General features: G+C 36.7%; 1 protein-coding gene across 4 annotated transcripts in view; it reads right to left on the bottom strand.

The window, feature by feature from the left end:
- The window catches only part of LOC131065657 (carbon catabolite repressor protein 4 homolog 5), a 72,875-nt gene that overhangs the window by 31,013 nt on the left and 26,937 nt on the right, over positions 1-14,925 (bottom strand). For 2 of the 4 annotated variants that reach the window (XR_009111446.2, XM_058000242.2), the window contains exons 3-7: positions 10,242-10,405; positions 10,007-10,072; positions 8,782-8,834; positions 8,502-8,583; positions 1,162-1,220 (exon numbers count right to left, since the gene is read on the bottom strand). Coding sequence is in view for 3 of the 4 variants with exons in the window: in XM_058000242.2 (XP_057856225.2) it covers positions 1,162-1,220; positions 8,502-8,583; positions 8,782-8,834; positions 10,007-10,072; positions 10,242-10,405 (424 nt within the window). In the remaining variant the exon portion in view is untranslated. The remainder of the gene's footprint in view (positions 1-1,161; positions 1,221-8,501; positions 8,584-8,781; positions 8,835-10,006; positions 10,073-10,241; positions 10,406-14,925) is intronic. The other 2 variants (XM_058000244.2, XM_058000243.2) reach the window with 2 other exon arrangements.

The raw sequence follows: 14,925 nt of genomic DNA on the forward strand, positions 1-14,925 counted from the left end.
TCATCATACAGACGTTGCTTTTAAAGCTGTAATGGCAATATCATTTGTTTCAGAAAGTAATCAATCACATTGATTAAAAACTACTTTAATGTTTGCAAACATAAAACAAAATACACAGGAGTCAGTTCAGAATTTCAGGCATAGAAACACAAACTAAGAACTAGCAGCACAAAATTGCCAGTTCCAGCAGGAGCTGTATTGAAACCACTGGTTTCAAGAGGATAGTTTTAAAGCCACCAGTTTGCACAAAGTGGTGGTTCCATCATGATCCCAAGGACATGTGCACTATTTTTTGAAAAGAGATGGAACATAAGAGGTACAGTTCTATCAGAAATGATATGAAAAAGCATAGATAAATGCTCCATTCATTCCAAAGATCCAGCCCAAGGAAAAAAGAGTAAGGAAGCACAATGGCCTTCAACAAGACTCAACGGTTATAATTACAAGTCACAATAAGTTTTAATATGAATTACTGCATCTCCTTGGATAATCATAAGCACAAATTGTATGACAACTCCACTCAGAATCTACTTAAGGTAGTAGTCTGCTTCCTTGCCTAAAACTCATACAAGAGCATCCCCAACCTAACATCACTCATTTCTTTTTGATTTAGAATTGCTCAAGTCGGAATAGATTTTCAGGATGCAACATCCTAGATTAATGAAATGGATTGGACCTAAGTCCAACCTCTGACTTTGACTAGTGTAAAATCATGTGTCCTTTTATAAAACTGGAATAATTTCCATCGAACTGTTAAGTCGATATGTGTTGACCTTATCAAAGAACAATTCAGATCAATTATGTACCATTTTAAAACATAGATAATACTTACTATTAACTCTAAGTTGACTCAGCACCTAAATGGTTAAACAATGACATAAAACAAGATGATTGCTATATTATCCACTAGTTTGTGTTGATGTGAAGAACTAACAGCATTCAAAATTCAAAGCTACAAAATGAAAATTTCCGTTCAAAGGAATTAATATTTGTTTTGGTGATAAAGATCAGAGACAGACCCACTGCTAATGGATGTCAAAAGATCAAAAATATTGGGTTCTCTCATATTTGGTTTCAGTAGGATCAATATCTACAGGTGAAACTCTGAAAAAATGCAAACAAATTCTATACATGCATGCAATGAAGCAGTCCACCACTTACTTTGCTTCCACTTGCTTTTTACTGTTGTTTCCTGGGACAGTCGCAAGACTACTATTCAGCTGAAAAGGATAGAAAGGAAAATATAAATCTACATTTATAAATACAAAATCACTAGGAAAAAGCATTTCTGAACACAAACCACAACCAATTATTTAAATCAAGGTGCAAAATAAGATTGCAAATTCATTGACAGAATAATAGATGAAAAAAATTATGTTTATAATCCAAGCACAAATACAGAAATGTAAAATTATATTCTCAATATGTCACTCACATAGACATAAATTGTTAATTATGTTAGATATATTAGCATTGATGAGCACACGCTTATACTAAGAAGGGGAGGGGGTTGGGGGGAGTGGGTTGGCGAATCTATATAATGTAATCTTTTACTTTTTCAAATTAATAGCCACAATGATATCAGCCACACAACATCAACAATTAAGAACACGAGATTTATATGGAAACCCTTTCGGGAGAAAGTTACAATATTATAAAATTCTCTTACAAACTTTCTACTAGAGACACCAATCTCTTCCATTAAAATTTAAGACGCACCCACCACTAACACAACAAAGTCTTAGTCTTCTTGAGATTGCTTCTTCAAAGAATGATATCCTACTTCATAAAATCTGCTAGAAATCTGCTCTCAACTCCACTATAAATCTTCTCTAAACTCTGCTACAATCTGCCATAAATCACCTCCAAAAGTTTTCTATAAATCTGCTCTTAAGTTTGCTAGAAATCTGCCACACATCACCTCCAAAATTCTGCTATAAATCTGCCTTAGATCTGCTCTTAAGTCTGCTTTAGATAGGAAAGATATTCATTAATTGCTTTCATCTTACACCACCAATTTATTTATTTTTTATACCCAATCAAATGCCTCTTCACACAAGAGAGGTGACTCTCCCAAAGAGTTCAGCCATACTTGAAATATGAATATTTTATTTTAATTCCCAAAGAATGGCGATCACCGTGAGGGGTTGGCCCCTTATGATAATATAAATTTATTTGTTTTTAAATCTATTTAACTCCAATGTTTCATAGCAAAGGATGAGGGCACTTAGGAGTGCTTTTCTATTTTAGGTCATATTGTCTCATAGCAAAGGATGAGGACACTTGTCATGATTTAATCTAATCCTCACCTAAGGTTTCATCTAGGGTTGATTTTTCGCTTTTTATAGGCATTTATTATTCATTATTGTAATTATCCAATTATTCAATCAATACCCAATATCTTAATTTTAAAAACAATCTATCACAGATTAAAAAAAAAACAGTAAATATGGAGATCAGGCTTGCAAGACTCGGCGAGCAATTAAAAAACTCGCGAGTAATCGCGATCCATAATGCCGCGCGAGTTAATCGCGGAAATACTCGGGGCGATTTTTTTATATACTCGCCGCGATTTTTTTGGCAAATAATCGCCGTTAATGGCCAAAACCCGCCCGAAACGCGGCACAAAATGCGAGAAAAACGCGACTTAAGTCGCAGGCAAAAAAAAAACCGAAGTCTTTATTCCATTTCGCGGCTCGCGCGACTCCGGAAGGCAAAAAACGCCACGCGATTTGCATAGGGTTTGCATTTGCACGCACGACCAGGTATCTTTTTGTATTGTTTTATTTCGAATACACAGTCATTTTGACTGTGTAATACACAGTCATTTGAAATGACTGTGTATTACACAGTCAAAATGACTGTATTGTTTGCATTTGCACGCACGACCAGGTATCTTTTTGTATTGTTTTATTTCGAATACACAGTCATTTGAAATGACTGTGTATTACACAATCAAAATGACTGTATTGTTTGCATTTGCACGCACGACCAGGTATCTTTTTGTATTGTTTTATTTCGAATGACTAAGACTGTGTAATACACAGTCATTTGAAAATGACTGTGTATTACACAGTCTTAGTCATTTCAAATGACTGTGTATTACACAGTCACAGTCATTTCAAATGACTGTGTAATACACAATCATTAGTAATTACAATTTACAGTCATTTCAAATGACTGTGTATTACACAGTCATCAGTCATTTGAAATGACTGTGTAATACACAGTCATTTGAAAATGACTGTGTATTACATAGTCACAGTCATTTCAAATGACTGTGTAATACACAGTCATTTCAAAATGACTGTGTAATACACAGTCATTTCAAAATGACTGTGTATTACACAGTCACAGTCATTTCAAAATTCAAATGACTGTGTAATACACAGTCATTTCAAATTTTCAAATGACTGTGTATTACACAGTCATCATTACACAATCACAGTCATTTCAATTTTCAAATGACTGTGTAATACACAGTCATTTCAAATTTTCAAATGACTGTGTATTACACAGTCACAGTCATTTCAAATGACTGTGTAATACACATTCATTTTCAAATGACTGTGTATTACACAGTCATCAGTCATTTGAAATGACTGTGTAATACACAGTCATTACAGTCATTTCAAATGAGAAATGGCTGTGTATTACACAGTCATTTTCAAATGGCTGTGTATTACACAGTCATTTTCAAATGACTGTGTAATACACAGTCATTACAGTCATTTCAAAATTTCAAATGACTGATGACTGTGTAATACACAGTCATTTGAAAATGACTGATGACTGTGTAATACACAATCATTTTCAAATGACTGATGACTGTGTAATACACAGTCAATTGTGAAATACTCATAGTCATTTGAAATGACTGTCACCTGTGTAATGTCAATGTGTATTAAAGTATTTCATTTAAATTTAAATTTGAAGTTAAAAACTTAAAAAAATACACAACCAATTAAAAATTTTAATTTTAGAGAGTCATCTATTAATAGATGACTGTAAATAAAATACAGTTATACAGTCATTGTAATTTTTGGATGTTTGTGATTTTTTTTGGTAACAATGTTATTTATCTCTAAATGTTGCCTCTCTTTTGCTAGGTTCTTTTCCACATCTTTTTGAAAGAAAATGGATTCAGCTTCTACAGTTAAAGTTGGTGGCAAAAAGAGAGACCCTTGTTGGAAACATGGGAGACCAGGTCCAAAACGAGGAGATGTTTTTTGCAACCATTGCAAAAAAATTGTAAAAGGTGGCATTAATAGGTTCAAATATCACCTTGCAAAAATTCAATGCCGAGATACCACAAGCTGTACGGAATGTACTGAAGAGGCTACGAGAGATGCAATAGCAACGCTTGAAGCATATGATCAAAGGAAGGCAACAAAAAAGAGAACAGCAGAGGCAATGGCAGCCCCAAGGGCAGATTTGAGTTCCATGGGGTCACATATAGATGTGGGGACATCTGGTTCTTCCCTTGGGCCACGGATACGAGCAAAGGGAACTTTGGACAGCAACATGGAAAACTTCTTTATTCCACGTAACACTCCTGGTGCACAACCTGGATTGCTTGGCACTGCATGGAATAAAGAGGCTCACCAACAAGCCAAGGTGGCGTGTGCTAGATTTTTTATCTACAACGATGTTCCGTTCAATGCTATTTCTAGTCCATCTTGGGACCAATTGGTCACCGCGTTGACTGTGGCAGGTAAGGGGTTCAAATCCCCAAGCCGTTACGAGGTAAGTGGACCGTTATTGCAAGATGAGGTCCAAAACACTCATGCATTAGTGGAAGAGCAAAGGACTATTTGGGAAAAGAATGGCTGCACCATTCTTTCTGATGGATGGACAGATGGTAGGAACAGGACACTCATCAACTTTCTAGTTGCTTCAGGAGGACAGTTAGTATTTTTAAAATCAATTGATGCCTCCAATGAAGTGAAGAATGCGGAGACCTTGTGCAACATGTTGGATGAAGTGGTGATAGATGTGGGAGTGCAGAATGTCATCCAAGTTGTGACTGATAATGCAGCTGCATATGTGGCAGCCGGCAAACTTCTAATGGCTAGACATCCGACATTATTTTGGAGCCCTTGTGCTGCCCATTGTCTTGACTTGCTCCTTGAGGACATAGGGAAACTAAGTTGGGTAAAGAAAGTGGTTGAAGATGGAAGGAATATCACCAAATACATCTACAATCACACATGGGTCGTGAATCTTATGAGAGAGCACACTGAAGGTAAGGATCTTGTGCGGTCGGGGGTTACACGCTTTGCTACCAATTTCCTCACCTTGCAGAGCATACTTGCTACATTGCCCAACCTGAAGCGGATGTTCGTGAGTGAAAGATGGTTGGGGAGTCCTTATGCTACAAAGCCTGAAGCAGAGAAGGTTGTGATTGCCATTTTTGATACTAATTTTGCCAAGATAGTGGAGGAGATCATCAATGTAAGTTTTGAAACTTTAATTGATGATTTATTATTTAATTTTCTAATATTTCAATCTGCTGATTTTGTTAGATTTTTTATATCTAGGTGTCGGAACCGTTGGTGAGGGTGCTACGAATGGTGGATGGGGATCATAACTCCATGGGGTATCTATATGAGGCCATGGATAAGGCCAAAGAGGCGATTCAACACTTGTATGGGTCAAACAAGACCAAGTATGAACCCATATGGCGCATAATTGATCGGAGGTGGAACCATCAACTCCACCAACATATTCATGCTGCTGCCTACTTCTTGAATCCCAAGTTTTTTTACTCTCCGAGTTTCAGAGCAGATGCAGAGGTTAGAATTGGCCTTGACACATGCATTCGGAGATTAGTTGATGATGAGATCCTTCAAGACCTGATACTTGATGAGTTGCAGAGTTATAAGAAGGCCTTAGGGGAATTGTTTTCTTCACCTGATTGCAAACGTAGGAGAGCCACCTTACGACCAGGTAAAAAAAAACATATGTTTAATTTTTACCATTTATTTCTCTCTTTAAGATTATTGAAATCTTTACAAGTTATAAATCACATTTTGTATCCTTGCAGATTTGTGGTGGGAAGATTATGGTGCCACAACGCCTAATCTTCAAAAGCTTGCCATCCGCATATTATCACAGCCTTGTAGTGCTTCTGGTTGTGAGCGCAACTGGAGTGTTTTTGAGAACATCCACACAAAAAAGCGCAATAGGTTGACTCAACAACGCTTGAATGATCTTGTCTATGTGCGGTACAACATTCGATTACATGAGAAGAAGGTGCTAGGGCAAGATTCACATGAAGCACTTGACTTGGATGACATTGATCCATATGCAGCAGAATGGGTTGCTTCTCCTGATGATGTTGATAATGATTTGGATCCATTCCTTACTAATGAGCAGCTGAGTGAGTTGGAGAGGGCAGGAGAGGAATGGGATGCGGAAGTGGCAGCACGTGAGGAGGAGCAGGAGGTTGATCATGCAGCAGAGGCACCTGTTAGTGTTGAGGATGTTGCCACTACTTCAGCACCACCCACCCAGCGGCCACAATCTGTTTTGAGCTTTAGTCGTAGACGCAATTTATGATTTCTTATTTTCATTGATACCAAACTTTGAACTTGATATGTAATCAGAATTTCAAAGGTTCTTGTTTTGTGGTCTATGACTCTATAACTCTATGAGACTGTCACTATGATACGTTGATATGTATTGAACTCTTATACATATGTTGCACTTGGTTTTTGGTTTATGCTATGATACTTGCATTTGTTGCTATGTATTACCAAAAAAATTTGATTTATATATCATGGAAATCATATATGTTATACAAATTTGGTGTAAAAGTGTGTTTTTGAATTATATATAAAAAAAAATGTATTTTCAAATGTTCGATAAAGTTGCCGAGTTTTGCCGAGTTTTTCGCCGAGTTTTGGCGAGTCCCGAGTTTTTAAAATTTTTTGGCCTTGCCGAGTTATTGCAAAATCCGAGTTTTTCATCTATAATTTGATCATATAGAATTTTCATTTTTAAATTAAATTCAAAAAAAAAAATCATGCATGTATAATTGTAATATTATTTTGATATTATGCTTTTAACGTATGATTCCATTGATAATAATCATTAAAAAATATATGTATAATCTTATCTACTTATCCAAACTGTTGGTGTAAATAATTATTCATCATGGATATTATTACACCTTACTTAAGTTTACTTAGGAAAGGCATTTCATAGTAGTTTGGGTATGAGACAATTGGGTGTTTGTGCCACATTGGGATAGTGTGTGTAGGAGAATTTCCACCTTTTATGGTGTGATCTTGTTGTTACACTCCACATTCAGTGGGTGATCCACATCATGTGGACTATTATATTGTTTCTACTACCTACCCACACCTATTTCCTACTTACCCTTGTTTCTTATTGAGCCACATGTCATGTTTGTGTGCTCACATATCCATATAGCCTTGCCTATATAAGCAGGCTCATATTCATTGTATGTATCACTTGATGATCCAGTTGATCAGTATTTTCATCTTGATAGAATACAGTTTATTTCTATCATATATTTTGTCTCTCTCATTTGTGTTTTCCATTGCCTCTTGATCTTGGCAAAATCTCACACAAACAGATCTGGAAGATATTTGCACTAAAAAATGAAAATTTTGGGGAACTTTTTTAATCATAGTTCACAAATTTGGACTTGACTTGGATTCAACAAACCAAAAATGTCTGACTTGGTGAGTTCTAAGCAAAATGCTTGGCAGCTTAAAAAATACATGAAGTTTTGAAAAAATATATATATTTATAGGAAATAAAGCTACAAAGTGTTTTTCACTGCAGTTCACACAAGAAAACCATGCTTTTCAGTGTTTATGCCATACTTTTGGCACATTTTTTGCCGCATTGGGTTACCTATTCTGCAACTGGCAGGATGCATGTACACATCTTATAAACATTGAGAGGGGATGATAGAGCATTATGTTTATTACATGTCCCCCTTTTATAAGTGGACTTATTTATAAGACTCTAAACATAAGGTTTATAACTTAAATTAATATGGGCATAGCATATTAATTAATATACAAAAGAATTTTTTATATTAATAAACTAATAGTGCCTTATGAAAGGGTTTGATAAACTCTCAAAAGGGTGTGATTTACCCCTTCACCTTATATTTTACAGAATCCCTATTGTTAGATATTGAGAAAGTGAATTTGATTACTTTGTGAACGTATGGATACTCACTCTGCAAGAGAGAGAATTGTGTGGGGCCATTGGAAAGCAAGAGAAAGGGATTGTGAAACCTCTCTAATTGTACAGACAGATTTTAAGTTTCTCATAAATGATGTTTGTGGGGTTTTTTGCCTTCATAGTTTTCCCCACCATAAATCATGCATTTTGGTGTAAAAGTGTCATTCAATTTCTTCATTGCACATTGATTTAATATCCAATATATTATATACGTAAATTTGATTTTCACACCAATGAATTAAATATCCTATCAAAAACAAATGCTGCATACGCACCTCAAAGACACAAAGCTGAGCGACATTGTCACGAAGGTCATGCTCCTTAAACTCAATACTATATCCTTGCAAAATCCTAAATCTGCCCATAAACATCAGTGTACATATCATTTAAAGGCATGTCACTGCAATATGAAAAACAAAACACACTATTTTTCAAGATTTCAGAGACATGATCAAATAGGCTTTCAACATTTCACCAAAATTAAACTATATGCTCACACATCATTTATCAAACAGTTAAAGCATGCAAAACAAGCTAAGGAATCAAAAGTCTTACACATCATTTTTCCAAAAAATTGCACAACCATCTCTTGCTTGTCCTGTACGACCCTTTAGGAGCAGTTGCAAACAAAATCAGTGTGAATTGCCATCATTATATAAATAACAATTCTTAGATTATGGTTTATCATCCACTTAACAGCCAACAACCCTAATAAGATTCACCAACATATATAAATATGCAAGGATACCCATTATCATAAGTTACCATATCAATTGATTGACTAAACCAGAAGAATCACAAAAGCCAGCTCGGTACTAAATATAAACTATTGTGAAAAATAGTGTATGCATGTGTACCATATTCACGTATGCCTTCAAGAGATGGCTGTGTATTAGAAGTACCATCACAAAAGTTGAAAAATTGTACAGAGAACCAATAGAAAGCTTTGATAGAGAATTGGACAAAATTAGAACATTTATGTTTGCACCAGCAGTTGGCCAATTAATTGTAAATTATAAAACAAACATTCATTGATGAAACATGTATTAAGATTGAAGAACTATTGACACAATCATCAAAATTTCCATCTACATTCAAAACAAGAATGAAGGCAATTCAGCATTCCATAGAATAAGAGTTTATATTAGGAAAGAATTATGAAAACCTAGACAAACTATAAGATTATCCTTCGAGCAATATTCCATTTAAAGCTCAAATCCAAAAGATTCCAAGCATAAATCTGAAGGAAAGATCACAAGTAGCTCATTAAAGAAGTGCTATAAATTAAAGACAATCAACCATTGAAGAAACTACAAGTGATTTTCAGATATTAGTTCAACGCGTTTGAAATATCAACTAAGCCAAAACCCCAACAAAAATATTGTCCAGAAAATTAACATCACAAGGTAAATATTAGTTCAAGGTGCTTGAACTGCAAGAAACTGCAAGTGATTTTCAGATATTAGTTCAAGGTGCTTGACATATCAATCAAGACAGAACCCTGCAAAAAAAAAACCTATCCAAAAACTTAACATCACAAGGTAAATATTCAAGCACAATCTAACAATTCCTGTAAGTTGAAACAATAGGATACCATTTAATACCAGTGGAGGGGGGAAAAAACTCAATGTTCAGGATGCATCACTGAGAACACCCCCCTTCAACATCAGTTCAATGTTCCACTATAAATTAGTCATCCATCGCCATTTCCTACCTCCTATCTATTTATTAAGAAAATGTATCCAAAGTTCAGACAAAATCCCAAAGAGTTACAAGTTACCTTGAAAATACCAGAATAGCCTTTTTTACTAAAATCCTGTGTCAGTTCATCAAAATGATCAACCTCCTGCCAAGGTTCTCAACCATTAGTCCTCAATTCTCTTTAAAATTCATCATATTGAAAATTTCCATAGCCATGAATACAATCACTAGAAGAACTCCCAATTTCCATCTCATATTACAAAATCTTAAAAACTTCACAAAAGCAAATACTAACTCAAATTTCAACAACTTGCCTGAAAACATATTACATTGGGTTTCCACATATCAAGCTCTTGACAAATAAGCCTCCTGCGACTGCTCCAATTCATAAGGTGGGAAGGAATATGATGATAAAGGTCGCTATGATGTGTAGCATTCTCATCTCCCAATATGTTATATGATACAAGTAAAAACTTATCTGCCAGATAAACATTGCAATTTTGGTGCATTTGTGTTAGTGCCTTGCATAACAATAGACAAGTAAAAAGATTATATTACTTATGGTACAAAATATGAGAAAAACTTGTTGACCAACACATTGAAGGCAATTCCTTTATCATGGATTGAACAAAACAGTCACTTGACAACATGCTTTTCATTTATTTCATAAATGCCAAGACGAGATAACATGGACTTTCTGTATAATACAAGTTGAATGTCATTAAAAAAAAGGCACTTTCTTGACAACATATTATTCATTTATTTGAAAAAGCCTATAATATCTAAAGAAAATAGCCCAACAAAAAAGAAAAGTGGCGAGAGCTCCAGTCCTCTCCCATCTATTCATTTTCAAACCCTTCTTGGGTTTCACTTAAGACTTTACCTTCTTATTGAGGATTTTTCCATCCTACACCAGTGCTTTTTATCATGGACCAATTCTCTACAAACTAAGGTGTTTTGGCCCTTCCTAGCACCTCGCATGCCCTCTGTTGAGTAAGACTTTTTCTGACCATTTAGTTCTATGTGAGTTTATCTCCCTTCTACTTTGGTAGCAGTTCATGTCTTCCTGGTGGCTTAACCACTTCATAATCCTAATCTGGAATAATAGATGCTGCTTTGTCTCCTTGTCTAGGAATGGGGAAGCAGGGCTCCCTGGGAAATATTATCTTCGCCACAACTTTCCTATGTTGTTTTAGTGCTGTTAAATATTGGTGGTTGCTGAGGTTGGATAAAGATATGCAGGTCATTTTACTTTCCCACTTTTGTTTCCTTCTTGTAGAACCAATCTGGTGACTATTCTGGCCCTCTTGGAAGTTTGGAACATCTCATCCTGTCAGTTTAATCTCAATTGTCTTAGGTAATCCATTTTGCTACTGATCATTTTTGGCTTTCTATATGGTTGTTTTCTACTGTTTGTTTTCCAACTTTGTAGTCAATACTATTTCAACTGGCAAATTACCATGATTATTTTCAGGTTCAAAATACAGTTATTTTGATTTCTCTCAGCAACACCAACCACAGTGAAAAATAGACCCTGCTAGTCCTCTGCAAACCAGCATTAAGTCCTTAGAACGTGATTAAGCAATTTCTCAACTAGTATGAGTCTTAAGTTCCTTTGTATTTTCTTTTTTCCTACACTGCAGCAACACCACAGTGATGTAGATTCAATTTCCTTGAAGTTCTTAGTCTCATAATTACCTATTTGGTACTCCCAATAATTCTATCATCCAGCAGATGAAATCTGCATAGTGATAGAAGCTCTTTAAGTGAACAAGGCAGTGACGTCATGATTATGTAAATAGTAATACCACCTTTAAATACACAAAATGTCATTAAAATCTTCACTTTCTTCTTGCCTTATGTTGTGACGTATTCACACATCACCCCATTGCAAATGGGGACCCCTACTTTTTGCTTTCTTGGGTTTGTTTTCTAGGTCTTTTAGGGTCCTGTCTATTAGCCTGTGCATTTGAGTGTTGCCAGAGGGATCACTAAGATAGCAGGCTCTGTTTTAGCTAGGGTGATTCAATGGATGCTCGAGGTTAGGGTCATCTTTGAAAGTCTTCCTTAGGGCGAAGTTTTGGTCTGTTTGCTAATTGTGTTTTGTTTTTGAAGAGGTCAATGAAGCTTGGTGAGTGAATATCATTTTTGAAGGTCTGAGTTAGGTCAAAATGGTGAGTGATGAAGTCTTGGGCGTTGATTAATGAGTAGTTGACCTATATGTCCTGTGGAGACGCCTTGGACAAGTCTAGACATGATGATTTGATGAAATGGTCAAGAAATTTGAGCAAAACTCAAATTTCGCTCCTGAACCTTCAAAAGGGTCCAGAGCGAAATTTCACCAAGGGACCTAAAACTTGACCTAAGTCAGTGAGTGGTTGAGCGAATGGGCAAGGATTTGGAAGGATATGCACCAAGGGTTGAGTCTAGGGCAAAGTCAAGTTAATTCCAAAGTGAATCAAGCCTAGAATCAGGAATTTCGCTCCTGACCCTTCCAAAGGGTCCAGAGCAAATTCCTCTATAAGACACTCTACATTTGACCAAAACTATGAACTAATCCATGTCCCAGGTATTATTGCAGGCAATTCACTTATTTGGAGTGAAGAAATGTGAAAATGAAGTCAGGATTTGAGCTCAAAGAAGAATTCGCTCCTGACCCTTCCAAAGGGTCCAGAAAGAAATTCATATAAAACCCTATTTTTCACAAAATCTTGAGCTAGATGTCAACTTGAAGAGCAAATTCACATGATCGTGATGGAAGGAAGCCTAACAAACTATGTCCAAGGCATGAAAAGGAGAAAGGAAATTAGCTCAAAATGAGAATTTCGCTCCTGACCCTTCCAAAGGGTCCAGAGCGAAATCCTCATTTGACCCTCTATTTTGCCTAGGACATTGGAAAGACCTTGTTTTGAACTAAGTAGGTGGCAAATTCACTTGAATGTGGCGAGAGGAAGTTGGATAAATTGAGTTTGAAGTGAATTGAGGAGAGAAGAAGTGTGAAATCAACCCAAAATGTGAATTTCGCTCCTGACCCTTCCAAAAGGTCCAGAGCAAAATTCTTCTTAGACACTATTTTCTTCCTTGTTTTGGCCAACAGCCTTGTTCCTTGGACATGGTGGGGGTAGATTGATATGTTCTTGCCTTAGGAAGTGATTGAAAGCATAGAAAAGTGAGGATTTTGTCCAAGATTGTGAATTTCGCTCCTGACCCTTCCAAAGGGTCCAAAGCGAAATTCTTCATAGGCCTCATTTGCTTCCTTGCTTAGACTACCAACCTTGTTCCTTGGGCGTATTTGGAAGTAGATTAACATGTCTTTGCCTTTTGAAGTGATGGAATGTGAAGAAGTGAAAGATTTTTAGCCTGAAACTAGAATTTTGCTACTGACCCTTCCAAAGGGTCCAGAGAGAAATTCTTGAAGAACACCTATTTTTCCTTGGAGAGGGTCAAATCCTTGGTTTTTACGGCGTGGATGGGAGTGGAGTGATGTGTCCTTGCCTTTTGAGGTGGATTGGAGTTGAAAAAATGAAGAAATGAGCTCAAGACGAGAATTTCACTCCTGACCCTTCCAAAGGGTCCAGAACGAAATTCCCAAAATCTATTCTTCTTCCAATTTTTGTGTCAAGACAAACCTTGATCAGGGTGAAATGAGCTTGGAGATACCCCTAGGCATGCCTTTGAAGGGCTTGTGGCCACCAATGATGAATATTTTGAGCTTGAACAAGGATTTCGCTCCTAACCCTTCCAAAGGGTCCAGAGCGAAATCCTAAATAGGTCTTGTCCCTGGCCATGGTTTTGAGCGAATTTCCCCTATCAAGCCATTTTGAGGGTCAAACAAGTGTTGCATACATGGGAGAAGGGTCCAAAGATGAGAGTCCAAGTATAGAAAGTGAGAAGGATAGATCTAGGTAAAGGAAAACAAGCAAATCAAAAATTTCGCTCCTGACCCTTCCAAAGGGTCCTGAGTGAAATTCCCAAAATCACCTAGTTTTCCCATGATTGAGATTAAGAGATGGATTCCTAGGCCTTGGTGGAGAGAAGGCTAGCATGTGCTTGTCTTGGGAGGCAATTTGGAGTAAGGAAATGATAGATTTTGTCCTAGAATGCAAATTTCGCTCCTAACCCTTCCAAAGGGTCTAGAGCGAAATTCTTAAAACATCTATTTTGCTCCAATTTTGCATCAAACCTAGTGTTGATTGAGATTAAGGGCATCCTTGGACATGCATTTGAGCAAGTTGTAGTCACAAAATGAGAAGAATTTGAGCCAAGAATGCAAATTTCACTCCTGACCCTTCCAAAGGGTCCAGAGTGAAATTCCTTATAGGTCTTGTCCTTGGCCAAGGTCCAAAGCGAAATCCTCTTTTTTGCTCTTTTTGGGGGTCAAATCAATGATATCTTCAGGAGAAAGCAATTCAAAGGTCAAGAGAAGTTCAAGGCAAGGGGATGATGAAATTTGAGCTAAAATGCAAAATTCGCTTTTGACCCTTCCAAAGGGTCCAGAGCAAAATTATTATAGGGCCTGTCCCTGGAGAGGATCTTGAGCGAATTTCACTCTAATGCCTTCTTGTTGATGATTTAAGGTAGGAAATGCTATGTTGGAATGAATTTATTATGTGTCCTTATTCACCTTTTGGTTTGTTTTGCAAATAGAAGAAGATCAAGACAAGGACGACCTATTCCAGTTCATCACCATCAAGGACATTCCAAGGGCATAAAGGTGGACTCAAGGTGTTTTGAAGCATTGAAAGACTACATGTGTTCAAGGAATTGCAAGCTATCTCTAAAACCTTCACTTCGCCACACAAAGAAACCACATGATGATAGAGAAGAATGACACTTCAAGGCAAGGTAGGCTACCAAAGACAAAAAAGAGATCAACCAAGACACAGACGTCAGACAAGATGGCATCCCAGTCATTTTTCCTCCAGTTGGATTGGTCCACCTCTGCATGTCCAGATTCAATGTACCTGACTCATCGAGGACGGCACAAACTTCGGTGTA

Source organism: Cryptomeria japonica, chromosome 3 (assembly GCF_030272615.1).
Source record: "Cryptomeria japonica chromosome 3, Sugi_1.0, whole genome shotgun sequence".
In the NCBI taxonomy this organism is placed as follows: Eukaryota; Viridiplantae; Streptophyta; class Pinopsida; order Cupressales; family Cupressaceae; genus Cryptomeria; species Cryptomeria japonica.